Source organism: Halichoerus grypus, chromosome 14 (genome assembly GCF_964656455.1).
Source record: "Halichoerus grypus chromosome 14, mHalGry1.hap1.1, whole genome shotgun sequence".
Classification (NCBI taxonomy): Eukaryota; Metazoa; Chordata; class Mammalia; order Carnivora; family Phocidae; genus Halichoerus; species Halichoerus grypus.
Window position 1 is genome coordinate 40,136,869 of NC_135725.1, and position 15,744 is coordinate 40,152,612.

At 38.8% G+C, this 15,744-nt stretch overlaps 1 protein-coding gene across 10 annotated transcripts in view; it reads right to left on the reverse strand.

Moving 5' to 3' along the window:
* Positions 1 to 14,141: 14,141 nt before the first annotated feature.
* Positions 14,142 to 15,744, reverse strand: part of MPDZ (multiple PDZ domain crumbs cell polarity complex component) — a 161,537-nt gene continuing 159,934 nt past the window's right edge. For all 10 annotated transcript variants that reach the window (XM_078062322.1, XM_078062320.1, XM_078062316.1 and 7 more), the window contains one exon: positions 14,142 to 15,566. In XM_078062322.1, the coding sequence (XP_077918448.1) occupies positions 15,420 to 15,566 (147 nt within the window). In that variant the 3' untranslated portion in view covers positions 14,142 to 15,419. The remainder of the gene's footprint in view (positions 15,567 to 15,744) is intronic.

Below are 15,744 nucleotides of genomic sequence, written 5' to 3' on the forward strand. Positions count from 1 at the left end.
TCAATTGAGCTAATATGGTAAGATACTATTGTTATATCTAAGTATCTCAGATACTATTGTTATATTTAAAGTATTGAATTCTTTTAAAAAAATCATTTGCATCAACCTGTGTTAAATTAAGAGTCAGTGACTCATCATCAGAAAACTTTGAGTTTTAGTCCTAGTTTTACCATAGACTACTGCTAACTTTGAAGATGACTCATCCACAATATTAGTGGATTCTTTCCTAATTTAAAATTTTTAATCTTATTGAAAATCAGAAGTTCCAGGCATGTTATTTAGGATCACCTCTGGAACGATACCATGCCAGGGCCATAGGATATGGTCAATGTTTTGGTCAAAGGTAACAAGCTAGAGAGGTGATAGATAATTAGAATATGAAAATATACCCAAGCACAAGAACTTACCAAGTAAGAACAGCCAACTTGGAAACATTTTACCATTAACGGACTGGCTTGTACTTTACACCCAACCTTCCAATATCAACGAACTTATTTTCGCTGTAACATAGTGGGTACGCCAAATGCTAACCTAATATTTCCCTTTCCAGCTCCAAGCTTCCTGCAGGCTGGACCATGCACAGAGGGTTTCCTTTTCACCACTCACAACTCAGCTAATTCCTCAAAAATAAAAACACAACTCCTGTCCAGTTCCTTTAGGGAAAAAAAAAAAAAAAATCTTTCTCTCTCAAAAAGAAAAAAAAAAAAAGTATTATGGCCTGTTAAGTTTTGTGGAGTAAAAAACTGAATGAGAACCCAATCCTTCTGTCCCAAAGCTCAAAATCTGTTGGGGAAGGGAATATATAGCTAAATCACTTTAGCAAATCAAAGTCTAGTGTGGTAGAGGTATGCTCCCTACACAGATATTCCTTACAACTTGAATCTCACTAGATATTTTTGGTCAAATGGGTTTGGTAAATGGTATTCTACACCCAGTAAAGATTTACAGTATACTGCTATATTTGACATTCTGATAAATTGGACATAAAACAAATCTCTTTTACTGGGTTTAACCAATGTTCCAGCAATTTATTTTTGGACCATGATTTGTGAATATATAACATTTGAAAAATACTGTGCCAGAGATAAAATTTTATGAGCACAAGAAGAAGAAAGATGAATTCTGATTAGTAATAGCTACTGTTTTCTGAGTGTGCATTATATTCTAGGTACACCTTCCATAAGAAGCACTTTAATGCATACCAGCCCATTAAATAGAAAACTTTGTGAAAAATACAGGATTTGAGCTAAGTCTTGAAGAATGAGTAACCCAGGGACATGTTTGAGGAAAAGGTAAGTATAAATAGAAACATGAAGGCCAGCATATGCCAATCACATTTGGAAAATTAGAAAGTGAGCAGTAGGCCCAGGTTTCATCAGAATAAAACTCAGGAATCATGGGAAAATTTGGGGCCAGGTTGTAGATGTCTCAAATCCTAAGCAAGGTATGGACTTATTTTTCTAACGGGTGGAAATCCTGAGACGCATCTGAGCAACAAGTGGTATGTTTGAACGACTGGTCCATGTATTATCAGTGATACATAATAGATCGAAGACAATAGAAGCCACACACTGGGAAGTAAAAATCAGGACTCACAAAGAACCAGTACTTTTTTCACTTCTAGAGCTCTTGAACATGTCCAGCAGTTTTCTTCAAATTCTCCACAAAAGTGTTCTACTCCTCCTCCTCAGTGAAGCCCCATTTCCCTCAAACACTCACATCTGACACATCTTAACACTAGCTTTTCAGGCAATTTATCTTAAATAGTAACAGAATACAGTATTAGCAGTGTTTATTTATTTATTTTTTTTTGATAAAAGCTGCAAACATTTTAACCCCTTTTGTGAGTTAAATATTTGGAGGTGAGGGAACCCATTTTATAAAGCACCAGAGAGGAGTGGCCAGATAAATGGCAGGAGGACCCTCTTGTTCAGAAAGATGGACACTCGTGCAAGAGCCAAAGGCAGGTTTGGGTCAGCGGACAACCATATGGCATCGTGGCAATCTGCACTCCCAATCCAGATAAAGAAACAGCAAGAAGGGAGAGACCCTAAGATAAGCCAGAGGTGTATCTCATTCAAAGCCTGGGCACATGACGATGATGACAGATGCAGGGCAGGCCATATTGGAAAGTGTACAACATCTTGTATCTGGGGGTTAAGTGAGACTTGGTATTTTGGACAGAATTCTGTACCGTCCTTGGATAGGGAACTAACAAAGACAAGCAGATAAACAGACTAGAAAATGAAGGCCAAGGCCAAGGACAGGAACAACAGGTGCTAGACAAAAGAGATGTGGAACATAAAGGAAGTAGGGTTTTGAATCGAGGTAAGACTGGTAGCCAGGATATCCATTTTGATCTGCAGATTGCAGAATGAAAGTAAATTCTTTCCCTTCTCGTCTCTGCTCAGGGCACCTGTGGGGAACAAGGCTGGATCTCTGCCGGTGACCACATAACGTGGCTCAGGGGAGGAGGGCAGTTCGAGGAAGGAAGATTCTTCCCTTAACAAACCAGTCTGGACACAGACAGTCTAGCCATCGGCTAGAGCAGTGGTAAAATACGTCCCAAGTCCTATCTTCAACCTTCTTCATTCCTAACTATCCCCAAGTAAAATTGTGAAACATCAGCCACTTGGGAGTTGGAGATAGCCTCTGTGCACTGGGACTTAAAAGTTTGCCCTGTGGGAAACAGAAGGGCCATAAATCTTGTCGTCTTACCTCTCAGAGGACTTCCCACCCGGTAATGAAATACACCCACCTCCTTAACCAAAGGGAGGAAGATTTTTTTCCCTCCATGTCACCAAACTCACCCAAGTCATCCCATGCCGCCTCCATCAGTTGGGGGACTCTCAGTGACTAGTTCTGGCACATGGTGGGTGGTCCACGGGTGATGGTGTGGGGGAGTCAGGGCGCTACTGGTCAGCCGCACGTGAGCTGGCAAGCAGGCACTTAGTCTCTATCTCATAGTTTTCTGTCCTTATACTGGAGGTTTCTTCCCCCCCAACACATACAACCCACTTCGGGTCTTTCATCCCCTATTCCTTCCCCCTCACCAGCCTTATTCTGATGTAGCTTTGGGGAGTAAAAACATTGTGCGGTAGGCACCCAAGCATTTTCCTCTAACAGTTTTTCCAGCAGCTACTCTGAGACTCTGCTTATGTTTCAGTGTGGTCTGGGGAAGGGAAAATGGCTTTTTGATTAGGAGAGAGAGGAAGGGTGGAAAAGGGGGAGGGGCGGAGAGCTAAGCAATGTATAGAAAACACACATATTTACAGTTCCAGATACAATCCCCTCACAGTCCTGCGCATGACTCTACTCACATATCCTGCCTTGCCTTCCCTACAGTCTCCCAAATAGACAGATTTTTTTTTTATTTTTGCTTGCTATCACTTATTTATGTGCTGAAACCAGGGGATGATTTTACCAAGAACAGTGGTTAGAGATTAAATGTATTTCCTAGGGTTACTCTGCGCTGCCCTCCACTGATAGTCAAGGAGTGTATGGAACTTCTGGGTCATCCACAAGTCCTAGGTCAACCTAGAATGCCTGGCAGGCACAAGTGGCCATTCTAGTTGGAAGGTGGAGGAAGGAAATGGGGCAGCATGTAGTGTGAGGAGAGTGCTGGAGAATGAGTAGGGGAGGTGATGTAATTTTTAATCCTTTCTTTGAGAGAAGAAGATTAGGATAAAAGTCAATCAAAAGATTTTTAAGAAGGTTTAATGAGCATAACATTTAAGATTTCATAAATGCAATAAACAGACTCCTTTCGGTTCCCAGACTGTGCTTCTTGGAATATCGCTCATTTATATTTGTACCACAGGTAAATTGTGGTTTACCTATTGATCGTGCCTTTATGAAAATCAGCTTTAGATTTCAAGTCTACCATAAAATTTGTATAGGAAATTTGGAGAGGACCCACAAGAAAGCCAAAGAGATTGGGGTGCCTGGGTGGTTCATTTGGTTAAGCATCCGACTCTTTTTTTTTTTTTTTTTTTTTTTTTAAAGATTTTATTTATTTATTTGAGAGAGAGAGAATGAGAGAGAGCGAGTACATGAGAGGGGGGAGGGTCAGAGGGAGAAGCAGACTCCCTGCCGAGCAGGGAGCCCGATGTGGGACTCGATCCAGGGACTCCAGGATCATGACCTGAGCCGAAGGCAGTCGCTTAACCAACTGAGCCACCCAGGCGCCCTAAGCATCCGACTCTTGATTTCAATTCAGGTCATGATCTCAGGCTCGTGAGATGGAGACCCTCGTGGGGCTCCCTGCTCAGTGCAGAGTCTGCTTGAGATTCTCTCTCTCCCTCTCCCCCCGTTCGCATGCGTGCTCTCTCTCTAAAATAAATAAATCTTAAAAAAAAAAAAAAAAAGCCAAAGAGATTGGCAAGGTGATAATAAGCTATGGGTAGAAAAGGCTTAGTCATCAGAGATGTCAGGAAGACTGGGGGAAAATACGACTTCATGAAACTCTCCATCTAACTCACTTAACTTGCATGGGTTTTGTTTGCTTTATATTTGTCAAGCAGGGGTTGCAAGTACCTCTTCTAGATGAAATGTTAGTGAAATTCTGAGAATGAGCTGTGGTCTTCAGCCTTTGTAGTCAGACAACAGATTGGAACTGAAGCCTCCCCTTGACTGCTACAATCAGATTGCCCCTTGCCTCTGAGCCCAGCCTTAGGCCATGAGCTCTCAGTCCACGCATCTAAACCGGCGTCCTTAACGCTGTGATCCTTCTTAGGAAAAGGCTTGCCATCACTGCCATCTTCCACTTCTATTGATTCAAACCAAAGACCACACCCTTTCATTTCTAGGAACTTAGCTCCTACTTATTTGTCTGAGAGAGGCAAGGAATCGTTCCTCCTACAGTCTTGAACAATGATAATCATGTCCGTATTACAAGGGTACTGCTCTAACGGGATGGGAAGAATGCATGAATATCCTTCACTAAAGGGAGAGTTGTTTGGTGTGGGGAGAAGAGAAAGCTGGGGAAGATCCCACAGAGGATATCTTTACAGTCACTGAGCCTCTACCAATCAATCTGTTTCTAGAAAACGTTCACTGTCTAGAGACTCCATACAGATTATAGATTAAAAAAAATATTTCCTGAACCAAAGACTACTCTGGTTATCAACTCTTACCTTATTTATCAAATATACAATCCATAGCCCTGTGTGTTCAGTTTTTTGTTAGTACTTTAGTTTGATTATACTTCTAGCCAAACCTACACTAGAAAACTATCTGGGGGACTGGAACACTTACTTAGCAATTTAATCCAGAAAACAAATTTCATCTGAAATATCTAGATTTTGGCTTTACTTCATTTCTCCTCTCACGCCATCTGTCATGATGCTTCTCAGAGGACTTCAGGTGGTTCACAGGCTAAAGGAGGGAGGAAATAACCTTTTCCTTGCATGATATCAAGTACCATTGGAATTGACTATTCTGATTATCATTAATATTACCTAAGGTAAATGTCAAGGAGATTAAGAAGGCCTAAGTGCTACTTTTTATAAAGATTTATTATTTGTCCAGCAGATGGGGAACCCATTTTGATAAGATACACATAATACTCTTTTTTATGATAAAGACTATCTTAGTGAGCAACTCCAATTGATTAAATTCCAGAAAGATTTAAACCATATTGCCAGCTAGATACCATCCGTTCCCCTGGAAAGCACCACTGGACCTAATTTTTGGTGAGACCTACAGAGACAAGCAGCAGTTACAACCTGCCCTTCATGCCCTTGAGACTGTGAGCAATTTTTTCTATTTCCTCAGAGAGTAAAAAATATCCATGACTTCTCACTGTTCTCTTAGTCTCATTTTCCCAAAGTTAAACAAAAAGTTTTAAAAGAAGGGAAAGAGACAGAAGATGAAAACCAACAATGTACCCCATTGGCATTATTCTTGGTTTGTTTTTCTTTGATCTGTCCAAGTCTGTCCCAAAATGATTATTAAATGTTTATTAAATGATTAAGCGATACACTCATTTATTTATAATTACTAAAGACTTATGAAGCTCTTGGTAATTATATGCAATTTGTGAAATTTTGTAAACTCTGCTTTTTGTCCTCAAATTAGAATTAGAATTGACCCTCTTTTGTTTTCCATGGATTCTGAGGAAGCCCCTATTTAGCCTTTATACATAATGATAGAAATTTTATCAGAATACGCTTGGGGCTAATGATCTTCCCCTTTCCTCTGAACTTTTTCCTTTCTAAAAAAATAACTCTTTCCTTCTTGCTCCCATCCTTCTGCCTCTCCCTCACCTCTCTCCCCATTGCTGAGCAGAACTCCTGAGCTAATATTATTCTCAATATAGTAACAGAGTCCATAATGTGGACAAAACAAAGCAACAAAGTACAATCATTTCCTATAAAATGTGAATGTCCAAGACACAGCGAAGATTTTTAAAAATGTTGGAAATCTCATACTTGGGAATGGATGTGGGTTTGTTCTTCAGTGAATCTATGGTGAATACTTTTTAAAAATCATGTACTGCAGAGATGCCTGGGTGACTCATTTGGTTAAGCGTCCAACTCTTGGTTTTGGCTCAGGTCATGATCTCATGGGTTGTGGGATCAGATGGAACCCCACATTTGGCTGTTCACTCAGCGGGAAGTCTGCTTGAAAGATTCTCTCCCTCTGCCCCCACCCTGTGCTCACTCATGCTCACACACACACACACTCTCTCTCTCTCTCTAAAAAAAAAATAAATCTTTTAAAAAATTATGTACAACAAAATAAAAAATATATACCACCTCATACACTGGAAAAATGGCATATATGTGATTTATTAATAAAGCACTTTATCAGTAGGAATGTTTCATTTCTAAGACTATGTAATAGGAAAATGACAGCATATATAGGCAGCATTGGTCAATTTGATAACTTTTTAATCAAAATACCTATAAATGTATGGTTTAGCTAATTATAACAATGGTCTATGCTTTAAAACTTTAAAAACTTTCATATCCATTACATGTTTTTGACTTTCAAAAACGTGGGTGGAAGATATTATTCCCATGAAGAAATACGTTAAGAGAAACTAAGTATCTGGTTAGTAAAAATTTATGGATCCAATCCCATTTTTTCCTCCTTTGAATTTTGGAACATTTTTCATAATCCCATTCAAATTCTTTAGTAACTAAATTTCTATTCTCTCCAGTATTCAGAATCCCCATATGGAAAGTTAACTTACTTTTAATACCTTTTTCTTCTTTTCATGTGGAAGGTGAAAAATAGAGAGGCTCTTCAGGAGTAACATCATGGTAAGTATGTCACCAAAAAAAAAAAAAAGTTGCACGGTCAGAGAGGAAAGCTCACCAAAGCCTTGCACACTTTAGGACTTGCCATCACAACTTCACATGGGCACATCTATCTGCCAGTGATCACTTCTGCACAGGTGGTTATAAACACTGTATTCTTTGGGATCTCAATGCTTTAATGTTTAAGGGTGATTCTTGGCCCTTCACAGTTCCCAAAATTTAGATAACTGAAAAATATGGTTTCTTTTATAAGTCCTCATAAACTATTTTATTAGCAAGTGGGTATTGAGAATGTTTATAAGCTTACCCCATTCGATGTACAAACTTAGTAATGACTAGTCTGCTCTCCAGGTCAGAACAACACCACTCTTCATCACACCCAAAGAAAAGTGTGCTGTAGTATCCCAAGGAGAAGTTTCTATTTTCCCAACCCTCACCTAAATCTTAAACAGTATGAACTTTCATACAGCCTGAAGTTTATTTTATAGTCAAATGTGATCATCACTTGGGAGAAGTCCTGCTTAAAAGCAAATCCCCTTTCCTTGACTCCTTAGAAATTTAAACATTAAAAATTTTAAAAAGTGGGACGCCTGGGTGGCTCAGTCGGTTAAGCGGCTGCCTTCAGCCCAGGTCATGATCCCAGGGTCCTGGGATCGAGTCCCACATCGGGCTCCTTGCTCAGCAGGGAACCTGCTTCTCCCTCTCTCTCCGTCTGCTTGTGCTCTCTCTGTCAAATAAATAAAAATCTTTAAAAAAAAAAAAAAAGAACCATTAAAAATTTAAAAAAGAATTGAACCATTTGTAGTACATACAATTTCCACCTTACATTTCTCCAACTGATTTAGTATCAGTCACTTGAGAAATAAGATCTAACATAGAAGAAAGGAGTACCTGCCAGACATGCTGATCTCACCAACTTCCTTCTAGAAGACTGTTCGGTCTACCAAATTAACTTTTTTAAGATTTTATTTATTTGAGAGAGAGAGAGCACAAGTGGGAGAGGGAGAGGGACAAGCAGACTCCCCGCTGAGCCCCCTACTGGGGCTCGATCTCATGACCCCAAGATCAAGACCTGAGCCAAAATCAAGAGTCCGACACTCAACCAACTGAGCCACCCAGGCACCCCATATTCCACCATATTAATTTCTGCTTTGTTCCTCCCTTCTGAAAAGGAACTGCACATAAAAAGGAGGATGAATGTAAAATTTATCTATCCCAATTAATTTAACACAAACGACTGAGGAAGATAGATTATGTGAGTGACGGATATTGTATAATTTTCCATTTACTTTTAAAACTAGATACTTATTATGCAAGTGATGTGGCTAGATTGATAAAACTTCCCACTGGGGTTAAGTCATTCCCATCCCAAATACATCTTCTTTAAATATGAAGGAGTGGCACATCCATTTCACTGATCAATGAGACTCTGCAGTTCTCAGTTCTCCTGAATTGTTTTTGCTTCCCATTCTAGCAGAAATTATGAGGAAATTACTAGAATGGGCAAGTAAGAGGCACTTTCCAAGTTTATCTTTAAAGTCAGAATATAAATGAATACCAGTGACAGCGTACTCCAGATGACCCCCACGATTCCACTATGGGTATCATCATCACCCTTGAGTTCACGGGCTTTACCATTTATCAACTGCCATCGTGTACAGACACTTCATCTCATCTGATACTAAAAGAACTGCGAAGAAGATGTTATTATTCCCATTTTACAGCAAGGAGGCAGAGGCTCAGAGAGATCAGCTGCCTGCTTGTTGGGAGCCATGCCAGGGTATGAATCCAGGGCTTGGGAGCCATAGGTCCATACTCTATACTCCATTTCCGAGAAATCTAGAGTTCCTTTGGCATAAGATATTTATCAGCTATGACTTACATTCATGCAAGGCAAAGTGGGTGCTGAGACGTTGAGGACCTCATTGCATAAATACCCATAACGTACAGAGAGAAAAAACTTCAGAAAAAAATCAACTACCAAATAGAAGGAATAAGAGCGAGGGACTTAGAAATTAAGGTAGATAGGATGTAAATAATCCCTAACTTGTTATCCAAATGGCAATAAAATTACAAATATAAATTTTAAATGTACAGTTCCTTTATTTATTAACTTTGAGATGAAAAGATGAAGAAATTATATGCTCCTTTGACTAAAAAAAACACTTCTTTTCTCCCCACCCCCACACTTTTTCTCAAAAGTGGGCCAGCATCCTTTATCATACAATGAACGCCTGGCACCACATCTTCTATTTTGGTGGGAACTATGTCTGCAAAAGAAAAGTCTGTCTTATTTTTAAAATGTGGGTAACAAATATATATCTGATTATAAGAGAAATAATAGGTGTGTATAACAAATCTCATGAAGGCACTTAAAAAATCATTCTGAAGCTAAAACTAGAAGATGCTGGTTGTCCATTTAACTGCATAGGTAGCCGATGGCCACAAACTGAAGTTCATGAGAATTCGCATTCCTTAAATGAAGAGTACTCACAGTAAGTTCTACAAAGCTCAGTGACATCTTTGAAATACCTGTAGCAAAACAAATTGTCTCAATACTGCATTATACTGACATATTTCCCAGAGTAGCTACTTCTTAAAATATTGAACAAGTTTCTGAATATCTGAGTGATATTTGGCCAATCCAGTTTGTACCTACAGTGAGAAATCAAGTAAACTTTTTTAGGATTCACTTAGTAAATTTATCTTTTTAACTAATGTGCAGCCAGTAAAATGTAAACTTAAATTTAAGTATTCCCTTACTGGTTTGAGAGCAATCTTTTTCTTATGGAGTGGACATATATTTTAATACTCACAGAAAGGACAAGAGACCATGACTGTAGTAATGACCTATTTTTAAAATCAGGTAAATATTTAATTATTTCATTTAACTTAGAGAATTGCCTTTTTTCCTTAAAAAATAAGTATGTCAGGCTGTATTTTTTCTGTATTGTATTGCCTCACTCAAACTTGTCTGGAGCCAGTGAATGAACATATTTTAAACTCAGCTGAGAGATTTTTATCAATACACTTAAAGGCAGCAGGGTGCATAATTAGGTATGCCTGCCATCTGCATAGCCCTCCAGGTGCAAGAGGCATTAGCTTTATTTAATATTACCACAACATTAATTTTACTCCATTAATTTATGTCATTTGTTCCTTATTTCAAACTCAAGATTGCCAAAACAAAAGCATTGGAGGTGATGACCCAATTCTGGTTTTAGAGAAAGCCTTGTAAACAAAATTTTAACCTCATTAGCAAGAATATTCTTAAGAACAGGAATTGACCAGCTTGCTTTCACATTTTAAAAAAGGAGCCTATAAACAAAACCTTCCTGACTTTGGTATCACAGAGTTTTCCCAAAGAGGGCGTGTTTGCTGAGATCACTGTTGTAGATGGCAATCACAAGGCACTAGAAAATACGGAATCACATAATGAAAAGGTATTTTCTTTCAGTTCCTTTAAGAAAAAAGTTACCTGCTGAGTCATTACCACCATTTTAACATTTATTTCTCCCTTTCCAGCAAAGTGAGCAGGCCTTCTGACCCTTCGTAGGCAAGAGTATCCTGATGGAATTTAATAAAGTGAGTTTTGCTTGTAGTTACTTTATACTTATGGCAAATGATATTAGTTTTCCACTTAAAGTACTGAGATACAATTCCTCTTGTAAGCACATTTAAGTTAAAAATACTTTTAATTACTAAATATTAAACGAGTTACACAAGGATATGGAAAACATGGATTGTATGACAACTGAAATTTTGGTATAAATTGATTTGCCCCCACTTTAGAGGAAAAGGACAATGTTACACAAAAATGAAAAGTGAAAGCTATTAAAGAAAATTACTGAATTTATATTACCCTCTGTCTACCAGGATATAAAATACATGCACAACTATTACCATTTCTTGATAGATTATCCTATGCACAGTATCAATGATTTATATAGAGTTATTTCATTGGATTTTCCAAAGCAAGGTAAATCTGTACGTCTCATCGAATGGAATAAAGTGCCTTTGGGTTAATGAAGTTCAGGGGAGTGGAACTTTGGACATGAAATCATTCAAGGTAGACTCAGAAAAAAAAATCGTAGTTTTTAATACATCAGTAAGAAAAGAAATGAGAGAGAAAGTACGTTTTCCAAGGACAAGTGTGCTGTTTCTGAAAATATGTATGCATGCAAAGAGGAGGAGGGAGGGGGAGGGAAGGAGAAAGGATCACCAAAAAGTGTTCCCAAAGGACACAACCCTCTGAAAAAATGTCCAGTGTTAAATGAACAAGTTGAAGCTCCTCCTAGAAGCCGCCCAAAGCAGTCTTTTGATGGTAGTACTTTCAGAATCCTCAAGAAACATTTTTAATGAGAGAATTTTGAGATCATTGCCACAGATTTGCCTCCTTTTTGACAGAATTCTAAGGGCCCGCTATTGAACTTTCAGTACTTCTCCAATAAGTAAAATTCTCAGATAATACAATTTTTTCTAATTTACATCAAAATGAATATGGACTACCTCCCTATATTCTGAAGGGAAAAAGCAGTTGCAATATCAAGTATACAAAAGTCACCTTTAAAACATTTGCTCTGTCTAGTTTTCATGCTCTTTCATTTAGAAATTTTGTCGCCTACAATTTTTTTTTTTTTCCATTTGAGGTGACAGAGGCTAATCCTGCCTTACAAATAACTCTCTTTTGAAAAGGGCAAAGTTAAGCATTAATTCCTAGTAGACAAAATTGAGGAACATCTTTGCATAAATCACGTGCATTCCAGAATACTTGTCACTGGCATGAAACAACACACCAGGGCTGCTGGAAGCAGGTGATGATAGTTTTGATATTCCCACACCTAGACCCCCCCCCCAAAAAAAGCTGTTTAGTCCTGTCTCCCTGCAGGCATCCTTTCAACTTCTCTACTCACCAAGAAAGCCCGTCAATCAGTGCACACCATCCTCAGACAAGAAGCCAGCTGACCAGACCTAAGGCAACATAGGGCCGGTCACCTCAGAGCAAGGAAGAGGTTCCTTTGCTTCACCAAACCTATCACGCTCTGCTTTACCACTATGCCCAAAAACAAACAAAAACCTGTCCCAAATCTTGTCTCGTCTTTCATGAATTTTCATGTTTTCATGCTCCCCACTCCATCCCTGTTCTGATGTATGGAGCCCATGGACTTGGACAGCACATCTCGACGACTCCCGCAGCTACAGACTAGGTGGTGCTGAGATGAAACCCCTTATTATTATTGTTATCCTTAGTGTTAGAGATCATCATCGTCCTTTGGGAGGGATCACAAAGAACACCAGAAATGTGTAGTATTCACCAGTGTGATTTAATCACATGAGCAATTATATGCCACCTATTATGAGTAATTCACTGTCTTGAGTTAAGGTTCAAGTCCTCAAACTCTTTGCTCAAACACTTTCTTCCGCAGAGAACTCTTATATTTACACAAAATAATAATACAGGAAGCATAAGCCTTTGTCACGTCTCTCCAATGCTAATGCATCTATATATTCCTCTCAATCTTTCCCTTCCTTCCTCCTTCCTCCCTCCCTCCCTCCCTCCTCTTTCCTGTGCTGACTTTGTTAATGAGTAGCAATTCAGGAGGTTAGGTTTTCCTCAGTGTTTCTATATCCTTACAGTGGCATGCCCACTGTTTTGTTTTGTTTTGTTTCTGCATTTAGCATAAAGGCTGCAGCTAGCTAATTAAAACAATATTAATACCATGAAATGAATCATGACCTATAATTTAATCATTTGCATGCTCAACACACATGTACGGCTCTTCTCCTGTTAGCCAGGTCCAATGATGGTAGCTATGAATATAAAAACATTTAAGACACAGTTACTAGTGTTCCCAGGCCTCCATAAAAAAGTACCACAAACTGAGTGGATGACAACAACAGATATTTATTCTTTCACAGATTTGGAGGCCAGAAGTCTGAAATCAAGGTGTCAATAGGGACAACCTCCCTCTGAAAACACTAGAAAAAATCCTTCCTTGCTTCTTCCAGCTTCTGGTAGCAACCAAGGTGGTCTTGCGGGTTTTTTTTGCTCCATCTTTACATGGTCTTCCTTCCCTATGTCTCTGTGTCTTGATAAGGCCTTAAGGATTTAGGGCCCAGCACGATCTCATCTTAACTAACTGTATCTGCAAAGCCCCTATTTCCAAATGAGATCACATTCTATGGTTCCTCGTGGCTGTGAGTTTTGGGGAGACGCTACTCAGGCAAGTACAGACACTTACCTGGGACTGTTCTCCTTGGGGTACTCCCACATATTTACTGAAACTTTAATTTGGTTGGTTAAGTTGCTCCTCTCGAGTCTACCATGGAGTGCTGGGGAGAACACCTCCTGAACTGTTGCAATGTGTAGTCCTGTCCATTCTGTATAAGAATCATAGAATGCTTCTATTTTAGAACTGGATGCAAGCTTTGAGGTAAGATGACCTATCATTTTACAGATGAGTGAATCAGACGGAATGCACACATGCATTAGCTAGTGCAGGGCAAGAACTAGCAGAACAAATGTTCCCCAATTCCTCGCTCAGTGTTCAAATCAGACTTTTTGCCTCTATTAACATAAATAACTTCATTATGACTTTTCCTTTCTGAAATCGCTTTAGTTCTTGACTACCCCCAAGAACAATTTAGAATATTACTGCATTAACATAGCACGTCAGAAAGATACAGACCGGACACTTCGGTATTAGTAAAACTTCTGGATGTAAGAAACATCGAGCTTTTCATAACGATGGTGTCCAAAGTTCTGATGGTAACTATGGACCCCATATGTTCAGTTAGACATGATAAAAACCAGTTTTAAATTGTAAATCTTGAACAATATAGTGAAGCTTTTTCCCAGTAAAAAGAACAAAAAAATACGCCTGTTTCTTTATTTGTGCACCATGAAACTTGTTATTTATTCACTTCGGTACTCCATTTACACAAAAGTGCTGTAATAAAATATCTGTACACTACTTCTGTTACAAATATAGATAATATTTAAAGTGACTTTATATATTCTAATGTAGGAGTTTCACGCTCTAAAATGGGAATGAACACATGATAATTCCTCACCAGTTGTCTCAATAAACAGCTCCATCTGTTTCCCTTAGTCTTAAACTATTGTATTATAAGATGTTAATATAAGGCAATGAAATGAAGTTATGTTAATCCCCTTAATTTTTCTATCAATTTACTAATGGCACACAACCAAAATAATTACTAACACATTGCTTTTTTCTCTGTCATTAAGATTAATAGTAATTGAAAACCAATTGCACAGCACGCATTTTTAGTGTTGCATCGGTTAAAACCAGCATTAAAGATTCTGAGAGACTTCCATGTTCCTCCGTGGCTAGCACGGCTGCTTTCTAGAGAAACCACAGTCAATAGTGGGTGGCATCACCATCTTACTTACGGAAACATGAAAATATTTCATAACAGGTCAAAAATAAAAATGAACATCAAGATTTGCATCAGCTGTGTTCTTTACCAACTTAGGGACATTGCTTCATATAATTGCTGTTTACTCAATCTTAGAAACCCATTTTAGGAGGAAAATATGTATGGGTATATTAAAGGAGGGGATATGCAATTTTTTATAATATTCAAATATTTTAAATACTGAGAGTATTTTTAAGGATTTTCAATAGAGAAAAATGTTTTATTTTCTTTTCTAGTTAGAAATGGGGAGGAGTTGGACTGACAAAAATGAAGCATTTTTTTATATAAAACTTGAGATTTTCCTTTTTCTTTTATATTTTCATTCTCACCCTAATTTACTAAAGCCATTTCTCTTAGTTTTCGCTTTGGAATTATTTTTTTCTTTCTCTACTAACCAGTTCAGCACATCATAATTTCTGCACATGTGACTGCCGAATGTCAGACATCTTTAGAAGACTGGGTTTACCTATGCACACAGTCCTTCCCTTTGAGTTTATGTTCACAAAATCCAAGGAGAAAGGAAAAGTGATGCTAGGTTGCCAGAAAATCATTTCCACATGAGAAAAAAAACTTAAATGGTACTTTCCCCCCAGAGTTCTGAAGAGCCTGATGAAGACGGCGCGGGGGAAAGTCATCCGCAAGAGCAGTTCCATTCCCTTCACAGTGTGGGATGGGAGCAGGGGGCTGAATTGGCCCCACTCTGCAGTAAATTCAGGAGAGAACCATCAAAGTGACAGTTCCCTTCGTCCGCTTGAGGATGGCCACAGCTTCTTCGTGGGTCACCCCTTCCAGACTCTGCCCATTGACAGCAATGATCTGATCACCCCTTTTGAGACGCCCATCTTCCGAGGCTGCTCCCTGCAATTATAAAGCAGGCTTGTTTGCTTCTCAAAAAATGCTGCCTCGCTGCTACACAACAGAAAAAGATCTAAACAAGAATGTAAACTGCTCTGCATGTACACACACACTGCTCTCGGTGCTCCCTGGGTGCTCCACAGCCATTAAGCAATGATGAACAGACACAAAGGAGGTCTCG